General features: G+C 36.2%; 1 protein-coding gene across 1 annotated transcript in view; it reads left to right on the forward strand.

Annotated features, from left to right (window-relative positions):
• PIK3C3 (phosphatidylinositol 3-kinase catalytic subunit type 3) overlaps positions 1-14,911 on the forward strand; it is a 187,483-nt gene extending 172,572 nt beyond the window's left edge. The window contains exon 25 of the mRNA XM_036767859.1: positions 14,824-14,911. Within this exon, the coding sequence (XP_036623754.1) occupies positions 14,824-14,838 (15 nt within the window). The 3' untranslated portion in view covers positions 14,839-14,911. The remainder of the gene's footprint in view (positions 1-14,823) is intronic.
• The last annotated feature ends 259 nt before the right edge of the window (positions 14,912-15,170 follow it).

The raw sequence follows: 15,170 nt of genomic DNA on the forward strand, positions 1-15,170 counted from the left end.
CAATGTTTAGTAAATTAACTTATTTGTGTTTATTGTGTATTTGTGTGTGTGTGTGTGTGTGTGTGTGTGTGTGTGTGTGTATTTGCATGATGCAGCTATCCCTTTGTGAAATAAATAGGTTCTTATTAGCAAGATTGGGTATTTCTATTAAGTGCATTTCTATTAAGGAAATCTTTCATGTTTGGCTTCTGTTGTAAAATCAGAGATTAATTTCCACTGAGAATAGAGTGATGAGTAAGAGGTATCCATAACTTAAATGAGCATTTCTTGTCACTTTAAGTATTACAGTTCAAGTTTCTTCACACTGTCGATTAGATTTATTAGTTTTTTCTCTGTACATGCTACTGCCACTGTAGTATTTCCTTTTTGGAAGTACTGTCTTTAGTCTTTACCCTCTTTGATCCATCCAGTATACCACTATCAGATGAACCACCCCCAGGTATCATTAGTGCCACTATGGTTTCATCACTGCCACCATTAGTCAATAACCTTTCTTTTGAGGTTCCCTTTACCCACATTTATCACCCAATCAGGATCTTTGGAGCTATTACCTACCATACTTTCTCAAGAAGTTCGGTGTTTAGCTCATACCTAACTCTTCCCTTCTACCAAAATTCCTGACCTTGTACTAGGGGATGTCTGCATTCATGTTAATGTTCCCCTGAGCACTCTTACTTCCCAGTTGCTCAGTTTACTCAACTCTTATGACTTATTCTTCGGTTCTACCTCAGCTACACACAGGAATGATCATATCCATGATGTTGCTATTTTTCATAGTTTTTCCATATCCAGGATCAGATAACTCTGAATTTCTTTTATCTGAGTATAAGTTCCTTTCCATCCCATTGTCCCTATACCTTACTTATTCTAAACCTCTTTTTCATGCTCACGATGACCTCTAGTCCTTCCACTCCTCAGTGCTTTCTCAGGTTATCACCCATGGTCTACCTTCATTTACTTCCTGTCCAATGTAGACACTTCAGTTAAATAGTTTAGCACTGTGCTATTCTCTGCCCTCAAGTCTCTTGCTCTCATCCTTTTCATGTGTATTCCTTGCCAAATCCCAGTTCTTGATTTATACCCACCACGCACCTCCTCCATCCTTGCTTACGTGTTGCCGAATGGAACTGGAGGAAGTCATGTAACCTTACCAACTGGTTCTTAAGTATCAGCTCAAGTTCCACCTTTTATATGAAGACTTTCTTGATCCCTACAGGTTCTTTTATATATATATATATATATATATATATATATATATATATATATATATATATATATATATATGTACATATCTCTCTTAATAGGTTTCTTGAAGTCAGGGACTGTTTATCTTTTGTCTTTATATCTAGCACAGTCTGTAGGACATAATAGATACTCAAGAAATGTTTATTAATTAATTGATTTACTTAAACTATAAAACTTAACAATGATTTCCCATCATATGGTTCTAGCTTATCATTAAGATTTGTTATAGCTCTACTCTACCTACCCATTCTTATCTTCTACACAGTTTAATTCACTCAACAAGTATTTACATATATGCAAGGTATTGTGATAGGAAATATAAATAAAATCTCCTGCTCTAGTCAGACTGGCATTCTTACTATTCTCCCACATTCATGGAATCCTCATTCCTACTTCTGAGCTTTCGTTTATACATTACAGTATTATGAAGTAGAAAGAGCACCTACAACATTTGACATTTTTGACTACCCTTTAAGTGAACATAAGTTATAAGAGAACCTGCATTGCATAAATGTAAGAACTTTACATTTATATTTATTAAATTTAATCTTATGGAGTTTATCCTAGTATTCTAGTTTCTCTTTCTTTTTTAGATCCTGATTCTGTCATCCAGCATGTTAGCTAGCCACCACTTTCTGTCATCCACAAATATTATAAGCGATCCATCTGTGCCTTTATCCTAGTCAGTGATAAAAATGTTGAACACCTGTCCCTTGGGCATGCCACTAAAGACCTCCTTCTAAGTTGATATTGTATTATTAATGATTATTTTGGACACCCTGCCGTTCAACTAGTTGAAAATTCATCTAACCCTCTCATACGTCCTGTGTCTCTCCATCTTAGCCACAGGAATAACATGAGAAACTGTATCAGATGCTTTGCTAAAATCTAGATAAGTGCCAGTCTGCCAACTGTGCCAGAAATGGAAATAAAGTTAAATCTGGCATGACCCATCCTTTATTTCTTAGTGATTACCACTTTCATTCTGAGGTATTCACTACCTCTCTCTTTAATAATACTTTCCAGAATTTTGCCAGGAATTGGAAGTCAAATTTCTAATGCATACTTTTATTCTCTTCCCTTTTTAAAAAATTGGGTGGCGAGTTGAAAAAGGCAAAGTCCTATAATACCAAACTCATTCTTCAGGATCTAACTGCCCAGCAATCAGTCCCAACTGGTAGTTGCTCAAGTACCTTGGATTGTAGTTCATCTGGGCTTAGTAACATGAACTTATCAAGGAAAGTTAGATGTTCTTTTGTTGCCTCCTTATTTTGGGTTTTAACTACCTTTCAGCCATTTTTGTTCTGTTCTTTCTCATTCTAGTTATTCTCTTTGGTAGATTTTTTTTTTTCAAATCAGAAGTAAAATAGGACTAAAATAGTTCCCTGTCTTCTTTTATCACTGTCATATTTACCCTGAGCAATAGTCCTATCCCTCCTTTTATTGCTTTCTTTTCTCCAATGTACCTTTAAATTAACTAACAAAAAATTGTGTGTGTTTTTCTTAGCCTTAACCAAGTTCCTCTGCAATCTTTCTAGCCCAACTTTCCAGACTGATTTCATCTTATACCTCCTAACATATTCTATGTTCTAGCAAAACTGGCTTACTTACCTTTCTTCAAGCTCAATTTGTATTCTCCTGGACTTCCCTTACTTTTATACACTGCCCCCTATGCTAGGAACCTATTTCTTTCATGTCTCTTTTTGTTTTGTTTGTTCCCTTCTCCCTAAGACCTAGCTCAGGTGCCACCTCTTTCATGATTTTTTCCCTGATTTTCCCTCTCCTCACCCCAACTGAAAATATTTATTCTGTCTCCTAATTTCTTGTGCTGCTCTAGCGATGTGACACTTACACAATCTATTTTGTGTTTTCATTATTTGTACACAACTTATTGCTTGCTAAAGTGTAAGTTCCTTTTGGTCTGGGACTATCATGGTCCATTTCTTTATCCTTAGCTTCACATGCAATACCTTGTGCCATTTGGGTGCTTTGCTATATTACAACTTCCTTTATTATTTTCATTTTGTCCATAGGAGTGTGCACCTAAAAGTGGGAATAAACATGGCCATAATATGAAGATGTTAAATTAAGTGAAACTTTGCCTAGATCCTGTGGCCCAGGGACGCTAAATAGGATCCTAGCTGCACATTAATCTTTTCCACTATAGAATGTGACACTACTTGGTTCTTGACTAATCTGTTGAGAGGAAGTTCATTTTTCTTTGATGACTGCCACACTATCAGTCCTACATTTAGTTAATATATTTGCTAAGCAGTGATACTAATAAATCACATACTCTCAAGTTTTGATGTTGGCCATCTGTTTCTGTAGTCACGGCTAATATGCATACTTCCTCAATTTCCTTTCACCTGCTTCAGTGTAGCATACCTGCAGTTCTAAAATACAGAAGAGTTTTCAAGACCCGTAAAATAATTTTTGAAAACTTTTCTCATGATGTTATGATCATAACTGTACATATACCAGTCAGGCAGTCAGTGGATGTTTATCAATGGATTATTTTAATTTGATTCAGGTTAATTTAAAGAGATAAACTGACAGTTCATCAAAACAAAAATTTTAAAAGCAGTTTAATCTACTGTAAACAAAATATATAGTTTTTTATTACCAGCTCCAGACATCTGCTCCTGTCTGTCAAAAAGCAGAGCAGCTAATAATTTCTTAATTTCCCTTACTGATAGTTTCAACCTTCAAAAGTCAAAGGAACCAACAAGGCTAAATTCTGTTTTCAGGAACTGGTTGCTAGAGTGGAAGTGATGGGCACATTGGAGGGAAGTGACTAGTGTCTCCTAGAGTTTTATAATAAAAACGGAGAGAAAATCTCATCCTGCTCTGATATATAACCTAGATTTTTTGAACATAGATTTCAGAGTTGAGAAGAAAGAAAGGTATGGTACCAATGAACAAAAGTGTCACAGGGTAAGTCAGCTCAGTAATGATAGGAGATGCTCAAGAATGAAAATCTTTAGACACAAATGGAAACAATTTCATTGACAAGGAAAAGTGGTATTTGTCTAAAAAGTCTAACCACTGTGCACAGATAACTCACCAAGCAAATTAACATATGCAAACACGTGCACACAGAAATTTGAAACAACTTGACAAGTACTCATGAATTTTATTTTCTGATATCCTTTTCAATGCTCTAGCTTAAGATTGTCTTAACTCTATCATCTCATGTGTTGACTATCTTTCCCAGCTATATGTCACCCACAAACTTGACGAGTTTGTCATTTATCACTTTATCCAGAATGTCAGTAAAAAAATATTCAGCAGGACAGACCTTGGTAGACTTCTGGACATTTTTTGCTAAGGTGACATTGAATCATTAACCACTACTCTTGGAGTCCAGCTTATCCAATCAGTCAGTCCAGTTCATCTAAATATATTATTGACTAGAAAAGACTCAGGAGGGACATGAAACTGACTTTAAGTAGTTGAAGGCCTATCTTCAGCAAAAGGTATTAGATTTGTTCTTTGACTCCAGAAGACAGAAATAGGGTCAGTGGATGGAATTTGCAAAGAGGCAAATTTAGGCTTGATGGTAGGAAAAAGTTTCTAATAATTGGAACTGTCCAAAAATCGAATGGGTTGTCTTGAAAGGTACTAAGTTTTCCCTTCCTTGATGTCTTCAGGCAGAGAGTGAATTACCACTTGTTGGATATTTCACAGTGGAGATTGTTCTCTTATATAGATTGGACTAGATGGCCCCTGAGAGAGGTCTCTTCCAGTTCTCAAATTCTGTGACTATTTTTTAAAGTTTTATTCCCAAAAGACAGACAACTTCCTAGAGGATTGATTTTGTTAGATTGAAATTCTGAAAGAGAGCAATGCCCTATGTAAAGTAGAGACTAAGTACTGCATTTTGTTGCTTAGCAGCAAATCTTTGTGTTAAAGATGTAGATTTCCGCCTAAGTGTGTACATATAGCCAATATTTGGTTAACATATTTGCAGAATGCTCTTCTTTAGGTTTGTGCGCCTTGAAATTGCATAACCTAGAACTCTGTCCTAGGGGAATAGTTCCCAAAATCAACTTTCTAGCTAATCTTTGAGGATAGACTCTAGGTGAGTCAGTAGTACTGGAATTAGTTTGACAGTATCTTCTGTTTTTTGACAAAGGGTTTATTTCGTCCATTTTGCCACTTTCCATAAATTCCTTTCCTCTTCTAACCATTAGTAGAAGGATTAAGTTGGCAGGGCATAGGGAAGATTTTGAAGTGGGTAAAGGAACATGATAAAGTCCTATAGATGATCTGAGGAGGTGTGAAAGATTCAGAATTGATTTCATCTTGCAGAATGATGAGTTTGTGAAGATCATGAAGTCTAGGAAAACAGCTGCATTGGAAATGATGAGGTGAATTCCTAGAGAAACCTCTTTATATGGTAGAGTATTACAAAAGATGCCTCTATTTTCTTACTTTACTATGACCCATCAGAAGGAGGGTATGGCCCCAGGGGCAGGGGTTGCTGAGGAGAAATGAATTTCAGAGTTGATTTCATCTTGCAGAGTGATGAGTTTCTGGAGAATATGAATTCCAGGAAAGCAGCTATGTGAGAAATGAATATAATGTCCAGTATAATGTTGTCCTAGTCACATTATACAATGTCCAGTGTAATGTTGTCCTAGTCACATTATATTCAGTTCTGGACAAGGTACCACATTTTGGGAAAGACATTAACAAGTTGGAGAGCATTTAAAGGAGGGAAACTAGGATGGGAAAGATCATGTTATATGAAAAAATGGACTGATGTTTTGCCTTGAAAAAAGATGGCTTATGGAAGACTTGATAGCTAGAGGAAGAGTGATTAGTTTTATACTACTTGGGGGTAAAACTAGAAGTAGTGGGTGGAGGTTGCAAAGAGGCAGGTGTAGGAAAAAATTTCATATGAATTAGACCAGGGGTAGGGAACTTGTGGCCTTTGACCTTTCTTAAAGCAAACTGAGCTTTTTCAAAAGGTGATCTGCCCCCTCTCTGTGGTGATCTTCAAGCAAAGGCTGCTGGGTATTGATAGAACACAATGAAAACCACTTCAGGGCAGGGACTGTTTGATTTTTATCTCTGTCACCATTACCAAGCGTTCTTAATAAATGCTTGTTGATTGATCTTGTGGAGGAGTTTCTTAAGTATGAGTTAGACTGAATGAATTCTGAAGTCCTTACATGTTGAAAGTAGAAATTTCAGTCTATAATCTGCTTATTTATTTATAATTGTTGGATACTTACTAATTTTTTTGCAGTAGCCATAAAATATATTTCTATAAACTATGTCTGAACATTAGCTAACAGTCTCTCTTAGTAACCTATACTACAGTACTACTAACGGTCAAATACTATCAAATACTCTTCTGTAAGAAAATAATTAACAGTAGCATGAATTATATAGCTCATCATGGTAACTTAATGGAAAAAGCACAGATTTTGGAGTTAGAGAAACTGGGTTTGAGTACCATTGCTACGTCTTACCAACTATGGGACCATAAACAAGTCACTATTCCTGAGCTTCAGCTTTCTTATTTGTAGGGCAAGGGTAATAACATTTATATTACCAATTTCACATAATTTTGTAAGAAGAAAATGAGATTAACTGTACAAATCACATGGTAATCTGTAAGACATTAAAAAATGCAAGCTGCTATTATTATCAATAATAATTTGGTTATTACTTTCAATAAGGTCATATTCCTTTCCTAGCAAAGTCAGTCCGTGAAGGATTTACTGGGTGTTCTCTGGTATGAAACACCAAATTTGTGAAAAATGCAGGTACTTTTTCACATTAATCAAGAGATACTCTCTTTAATTTTAACATTCCTTCAGAACACAAATGCTATTCAAATCACAATTTAACATTTTGCTGTTAGTCCTTACTACTTTCCTTTGACTTTTAGATGTGACATATACTATTTAATATATATTTTATGTGTGAACGTATACATGCAAGCTATAAGCTATAACACTGTTGTAGTATAATATATTACTTCCTAAAGTTTCAGATGTCTAAGTTTAATTGGATTCTTTGCTTTGTGAAAGTATCTTGTTAGCAGCTTTTTCCTAATTTTTTCAAATCAAATCATTTATTAATGATATATTTTTCTGAAAGCCTCTCCATTTTTATAAATAGTATCCATATATAGTTGTATTCCTTTTGCAATTTTGACCCCTTTTTTTCTTTCGCTTTCGTTCTGTCTACTTCAGATCTGTCTAAAGTCAACATGGAGCCTCCCTCTGGTTTTAAACCTCATTGACCAGTGGCAAATTTCCTTAATGTGATTAACATTTACTCCAATTGCAATGTGGAAAAGGCAAATATTTATATTCTTTTGGTTTAGTATCCTCCTAAATTCACCCCTCCTTGTATTGTTTTCTGTACCATCTACTTCTTGGTCCAAATATCCCATCACTTTAATTGGTAAGATTGTAGCTACTTCAGACTTGAAAATGACATTCTGATGAGGAAAGGATTGAGTGCTAGTTTGGGCTGTAAATCCTGTGCGCCTCATATTGGTTTGAATCATGTAGAAATGAAAGGCAAAAGGTGTTTTGCAGTATTTTATTGAACAGAACACTGTGTCCAAATGTCATACGGGAACAGCTTGGCCCTAAGGTCAGGCTGGTACTAGGTCAATAATTCATTCTTCAGCCTCTCATATCAGTTATATTTTGTGCCAGTTGTCTATATAGCTAAGGGATTTTTTTTCAATAATGTGTTTTAAAAAAAGCATTTGGGTAACACCAAAGGATTATGTAAAATCAGTTTGTATAATTTAGCAGCCAGTCTACTCATAAGCCATTTGAGTTGGGCCTGGTATTAGGGTTTGTTTTTTTCTTAGCATACATCTGTACTACAGTTTATCATACATTAATATTCTTGAGCACAAGCAGGAAGGTTTTAAGTGCACTTGTGGTTTGTTATAAATGACATTTTAATGTTTCTCTTCCCTCCCTTTCATCTGACCACCCAGTAAAGATATCTATCAACTACACAAGCAGCCAAGAAAAGTTGGTGGATAGAGGGGTCACTGGGAGCAATTAATACTCCATGAATATGCAGTATCATGTTTGTTTTGCCCCTTGGACAAAACCAATCTTGAATTTCATTTTGCCCATATGTATTCTCTCAGTGCTCTGCAATCAGTACTGCTGCAAAAACAGCAATTAAACCCACAATGTTTTCTTTTCTTTCTTTTTTTTTTAAACAGGCATTTGTTACATGACAAATGTGTTGAGGCCGTATGGTTAGTTGATTACTGGAACAGCAGTGGTCGGCAGAATGCCCTGCAATTTTTTGCTAAAATGCCCTTCGGTTTACTATCCATCCACATACATTTATTTTCCTTATCTTCTCTAAGGAAGATTTGCAAACACTTGAACATAATCATCAAGGAGGCTTGTACCTGCTTAGTTAACAGTTTTTATTATGCTCAGTTATTACAGTATCTATTGTATTTCAGTGTTCCATGAATGTTTGTTTCTTATCAAAGCTATCAGAGGGTAGAAAGTGAATTTAGTAGGAGTTCTCTCAGCTACAGAAAAGCACATATTTCATTTTTCTAAGTATTTTCTTCAGACATTTGGAAGTTTAAATACATCTGCTAGATAGAGATCATCACAGAAATTGTCAGACATGTATATGATGTTCCTTAGTGGATTTATAATTCATTTAAGTGTGAAGGTGAGGAGTCTCCTTTCATGTGTGTCTTATTCATGTATATTTTTGTTTGATTTATGTAGTGCCATACCTTGAAATCATAGGTTCATAAGATTATAAATGTAGAGCTGAAAGAAAGTTAGCAGTCATCTAATCCATTTCCTTTCCTTAGAGATAAGGAAGTGGAGTCCCAGACAAGTAAAGAGACTTGACCAAGTTCACACAGCTAGTAAATAACAGAGCCAAGATATAAACCTGGGTCCTCTGAAAAACAAATCCCCCATACTCTACATGCTACCTCCACTAAAACATACTTGGCTTTTAAGTTATTTTCTGGTCATAAATCTGCAGTAAATCTGCTGTATTTCCTATTGTCTGTGTCATTATTTTCCATTGATTAGCCAATTTTTACCTTTCTGTAAAACTTTACTATCAGTGATCCTTCTTAAAATTTATAAACTTAAAATCCTGACTTCTCTTTTTAATTCTGCTCATCATACTTGAACTCTCAACTTTTCTGTTCTTGCCCTCTGAATAAGTCATGGAGAATAAAGTGGTCCAAAATTAGAAAGTTGAGGTGTTTGAACAGACCATTGTGTAGTTTTGGTTAGGGAAATACTGTCCAGAATTCTTAATTTAGCATTCAACTCTTTCCACAATCTGACCTCCTTCGATAGTTAGATTGTGTGAACAGAGAGACGAGGTCAGATAAAGAATTATAGAGATAGAAGTACCAGTATTTGACAACTGATGTGGGACATTCCTTCTCAGTCTCCTTTACTGGATCCTCCTCCAGATCTCTCCCTATAACTATATGTGTCCCACATGGTTCTGTCTTGGGCCCTTTTCTCTTTTCCCTGTATCCTACTTCGCTTGGTGATCTCATCAGCTCCCATAGATTTAATTACCATATCTGTGTTGACTATTCTCAGATCTACTTATCCTGCTCTAACCTCTGTAATGACCTTTGATCACATTATCACCAGCTGCCTGTCAGGCATTTCAAATTGGATGTCCACGCAAGCCATTTAAAAACAGACCTCCTCATCTTTCCCCAACTCCTACCTCCTGTTATTTTTTGAGGGCAACACTATTCTGCCAGCCTCACAACCTAAGTGTCATTCTTTATTCTCTCTTCAGTCTCTCACCCCTCCTAGCCAAGCATTAATAAAAATAAAACAGTATTTAACACAAAACTCTACCTTCGGCACCTATTAAACATCCCAAAATTAGCTGTCACTTTTGGAGATTGAAAAGAAAAGGTTACATGTAGATCTCTATCCTCAACTATAAAAATACTAAAATGCATTATTAGTAGTGATAAATTAATGGTATCGTTTTCATATTTGATGGATAGGAAAATATTGCAATGTTATTTTTTTTGTTAAAAGGTATTTTCTTAATGGACTATAATTTAAAATTATTCTATAGTGATTTTACAACTTCTGATAAATATGAATATATTCTCTGATAAAGTTCTACAGTTAGCTTTTTTTATAATTCCAAATAAAACCCTGTAACTGGAAAAAGATTTGAAATTTTTTCTGCTAAAAAATTAAGACAGATTTAAACCAGATGAACATGAGCTAAAATGTGAGGCCTTTACCCACGGGTCCTAATTTTGCTCTCTGAAACTGAACACAGTGAATCTAATCCTTCTTCCGCATGACAGCCTTTCTAATATTTGAAGACATCTACTTCTCTACCCATTTCTTCTTTTCCAGGATAAGTTTCCTGAATTCTTTCAAGTATTCTTCATAAGATTTGCCTTTCAGAAACTTCACCTCTTCTGCCTCTTCTGAAAGTTCTCTAGTAGGGTAGAATCTAAGACTTAGAAGATAGCTGAGACCATCTAATTAATTCAACCTAGACCTGATGGAGCCTTCTCTCTGCAGAAATCCCTAAAAGGTGTCAATCATCTATATGTCTCTTAAGATTAGTACCCTAAATAATAGTAATATCTAGCATTTACATGCTTTAAGGTTTGCAAATTATATGTGTTGTATTATTTGGTCCTCATAAGACGGTAAGACAAAACATAATATGCCAAATGTAGTACATTGGGACTGTTGGGATCCTCCCAGAGTCTACATTCCATACTTCTTTTAGTGCAATGTAAGTTTTTACTTCTGGCAGTCATGCTACATCACACTATCTATCAATGGCTCATATTGAATTTGTAATGCCCTGAAACTGCCAAGTATTTATTTATTTTCTTTCTGTTGCTTTTTTCCCCAGTCTGTTTTTATTGGAAAGGAAACATGTAAAATGTGTATCAGAAAGTTAACCAAATATATCCGTGAAATTAATTCCTATATCTGTAGTCCCTAGCATATGCTATATTTACAGGCTAAGACTCTCCAGTATCGGGAAAGCTAGGTGGCATAGTAGGTAGAGCACCAGCCCTGGAATCAGGAGGACCTGAATTCAAATCCTGCCTCACACTAACCATGTGACTCTGGACAAGTCATTTAACCCCATTTCCTTAAAAAAAAAAAAAGACTCTCCATAATTACCTCATAATGCCCTCTTCTAATATTCCATGCCCCAACATCTTTAGGAATGTCAGCTAGCATCTTTGAAGGGGCAGCTGGGTGGCTCCAGCTGGAGCACCCATCCTGGAGTTAGAAAGACCCAAGTTCAAATCGAGCTTCAAACACTTAATAACTGTATGACCCTGGACAAGTCACTTAACCTCTATTTACCTTAAGTTTCCTCATCTGTAAAATGAAAATAATACCAATTACCTCCCGAGGTTGTTGTGAGGATCAAATGATATATAATTATAAAGCACTTAGCATAGCACCTGGCACATAGTAAGCACTATATAAACATTAGCTATTATTATTGTTATATTATTATTATTATTATTATTGAAGGGGGTTTGGTGGAATCACAGAGTTCCAATTTGGAGGGGACTACAATGGCTTTCTAGTAAAGTTCAACTCATGCTTGAATAAGTGTCCCCTTTGCAATATAACCAACAAGTAATCGCTCGGCTTTTGGTTGAAAACATCTAGTGAGAGAGAACCTGTTATATCTAGTACAACTCGTTCCACTTTTGTTGTTGTTCAGTCATTTTTCTATCCTGTGCGACTGTCCGTTACCCCATTTGTAGTTTTCTTGGCAAAGATAGTGGAGTGGTTTGCCATTTCCTTCTTCGGCTCATTTTGTAAAGAACTGAGGCAAACACTGTTAAGTGACTTCCCCAGGGTCACACAGCTAGTAAGTTTCTGGGGCCAGATTTGAACTCAGGAAGATGAGTCTTCCTGTCTCCAGGCCCTGCATTCTATCCACTGAGCCACCTAACTGCCCCATTCCACTTTTAATAGCTTTAAATATGGGTAGGTTTTTGTTCATTAGGCCTAAATTTTTCTGTTTTCAGTTTCTACCCATTGATTCTTGTTCTGTCTTTTGAGTCTAAACAGAACAAGTCTATTTGCTCTTCTTCCTAACAGGAGGCTTTAGTTATCCTATCCTATCCTTAAGATTCTCTTAAATCTAAACATTCCCCTGTTCCTTCAATCAATACTCCTGTAGCATGAACTCAAGGTGTTTTGCCATTCTTGATGCTCTGCAACTTTAACAGTGTTATTCCTGAAATGTGACATTTGAAACTGATGACAAAACTCTCAGTGTAGTCTAACTATAGAACAATACAGAATAACTATCGTATCCTTATTACTGGATGCTATACTTCTCTTGATTCATCCCGTGATGTCATAAATTTGACTAGATTTGTATTACACTAAAATCCCCGGATTTTTTTTTAATGAATTGTTATCTAGCCATAATTTTCTATACTATCTGGTACTAATGAACTTATACTTTAAAGAGTTCTAGACTGTCAAGATCTTTTTATGTCTTGAGAGTTGTCTGGTGCAAGGGTTTTAACCCCAAGGATTAATGAGTTTAGAGGAGGGGGAAAATACATTTTCATTTCCACTAACCTCTAATAGAAATTTATCATTTTCTTCAGTTATTTTAAAAAAGCACATTCTGAGGAATCCATGGGCTTCACCAGACTCCCAGAGGGGTTGGTCCATAACACACACACACACACACACACACACACACTCACTCACTCACTCACTCACTCACACACTCTCTCTCTCTCTCACTAAGAATCCTTGATCTAGTTTGTTAGCTAGCAGTCCCTATTGCGTGTCATTTTGTCTAGATCATTTCAATGTTTCTGTATTGGTTTCCCTGCTGTCATCCTTTCCCAGTGGGAGTCCATTCTTCAAACGGGTGCCCAGGTAATTTTTTGAAGTGCACTCTCTTAATCAGTAAACTCTAGTGGCTCACTGTGACCTTTTAAAATAAAATATAAGCTCCTCTGTTTTATCTTTTGAAGCCCTTCACAGTCTTTCTCCAAATTATGTTTTCTGTTTTATTACACATTACTTCCCCTCTCAAAGGACAGCTAGGTAGGGCAGTGGATAGAGTGCTGGTATTGAAGTCAGGAAGATGAGTGCTCCTGAGTTTAAATCCATCCTCAAACACTAGCTGTGTGACCCTGGGCAAGTTACTTAAGCCTGTTTGCCTCAGTTTCCTCATCTGTAAAATGAGCTGGAGAAGGAAATGGCAAACCTCTCCATTATCTCTGACAGGAAAACCTCAAATGAGGTCATGAAAGTTGGACATGACTGAAAAATGACTCATTTCTGTTCTTCACATGTAATAGTCCATTTCCCAGTGTCTGCTTTTGTACTGGCCACCATCCTGGCCTAGAATATTCTCCTTTCTCACTTCAGCCTCTGAAATCCCTCCGCCTTCAAGATGCAGTTTCACTGGCACTTTTGACATAAAGTCTTTCCTGATACCCACTTCCCCCACCACAGCTGCTCTTACTCTTTTTCCATTTATTCACTACATACCTATATTTGGATTTGTCTTCTCTGTTAGAATGGCATATACTTGAGAGTAGAGATTGCTCCATCCATTGTATTTGTAATCCCAGCATCTTGCACAGTTTCTGGCACATAGGCTTGTAATGTTGATTAATTGATTTGATTGACATGCAAGCTGGATAAGCATCCATGCTGTTATCCAAGTCACTGATAAAGATCACAGGGCCAAGAACACACATTCCTGAGAGACCACACTGGAAATTTTCCTGTTTGACATGAAAATTTTAATGATTAGTTTTCAAGTCTGTCCATTTTTGCCAGCAACTTGTTTCTGAGTGGAAAGGGAGGACAGGCGGCTTCAACACTGCTGGTCATGTGTCATACCAGCTATGCAGTAGGACTGATTTGGAAAGGTAGAGGAAGGTAATGATTAGAGAGAGGTATCACTCCAATTTTTCCAAGGAAATGAAAATTGAAGGAGGGTCCAGGACAGCCTGGTTCTTCTTATGATACAGACTAGTTGCCTCTTCCTCCTGGAAAGTTATTCATTAGTTTTTGACTGGTTTAAAAGGACACAGAACTCCTAGGTCTTTTTCCTATAAACTGCTACTTCATTTTAGTTTAAAAAAAAAAGGTACTGAGGTACCAACTTGGTATATAAAAGACAAGATATGAAAATTAAGGCTGGCCTCTTCCTTCATTTCATTATTTGGTTGATAGACTCTTAGGAAGCTAGCAAATTCTTTAGCTTCAATGCTAACATTTTTCTACATGCAGCAGAAAAAATGTCGATTATTTGTCATCACATAGCACAACTTAGGCATTTTAAAAGTGACTCATCCATGCCAGCTAATATGCCATAGCAAATGCAGAGTCTTCTCAGGTGTGTGTGTGTGTATGTGTGTGTGTGCTACAAATTGTAATTGTTGCAGTAAAGACCTACAAAGATCTCATCTGCCTGAGTACTTGTTTTAGAACTCTAAACCTCACATCTCATAATTGTATGTGAACATTTAAACTAAGTGCTTTTCCTCTTGTGTTTATTTTTAATTTTTTCTAGTACTGGAGAAAATGAAACTGAGTTTTGCTGTCAGTGTAATGGAATGTCAAGTCGTGTCACTTGTTTAAAAAAAAAAAAAACTACCTTAGAAGATACTTAGCGAATGAAGACTTGGATAACAGCTGATGGAAAAGAAAACTTCATCTTTGAGCTACAGTGGTCTCTGAAATGCCAGGGGCTTGAGCATAGTTTCCTGAGAAACCATTGCTTCAGGTGTTCCAGAAGATTTCGTTTTGAAACACTGTATATTTATTTTCAACTGTAGACATTGTTAATATGAGAAATGGGAAATAAGTTTCACTGTTCATAACCTGTTGTTAATTTTCAAAGGAATTATGTGGCCAATG

Source organism: Trichosurus vulpecula, chromosome 1, assembly GCF_011100635.1.
Source record: "Trichosurus vulpecula isolate mTriVul1 chromosome 1, mTriVul1.pri, whole genome shotgun sequence".
Lineage (NCBI taxonomy): Eukaryota > Metazoa > Chordata > Mammalia > Diprotodontia > Phalangeridae > Trichosurus > Trichosurus vulpecula.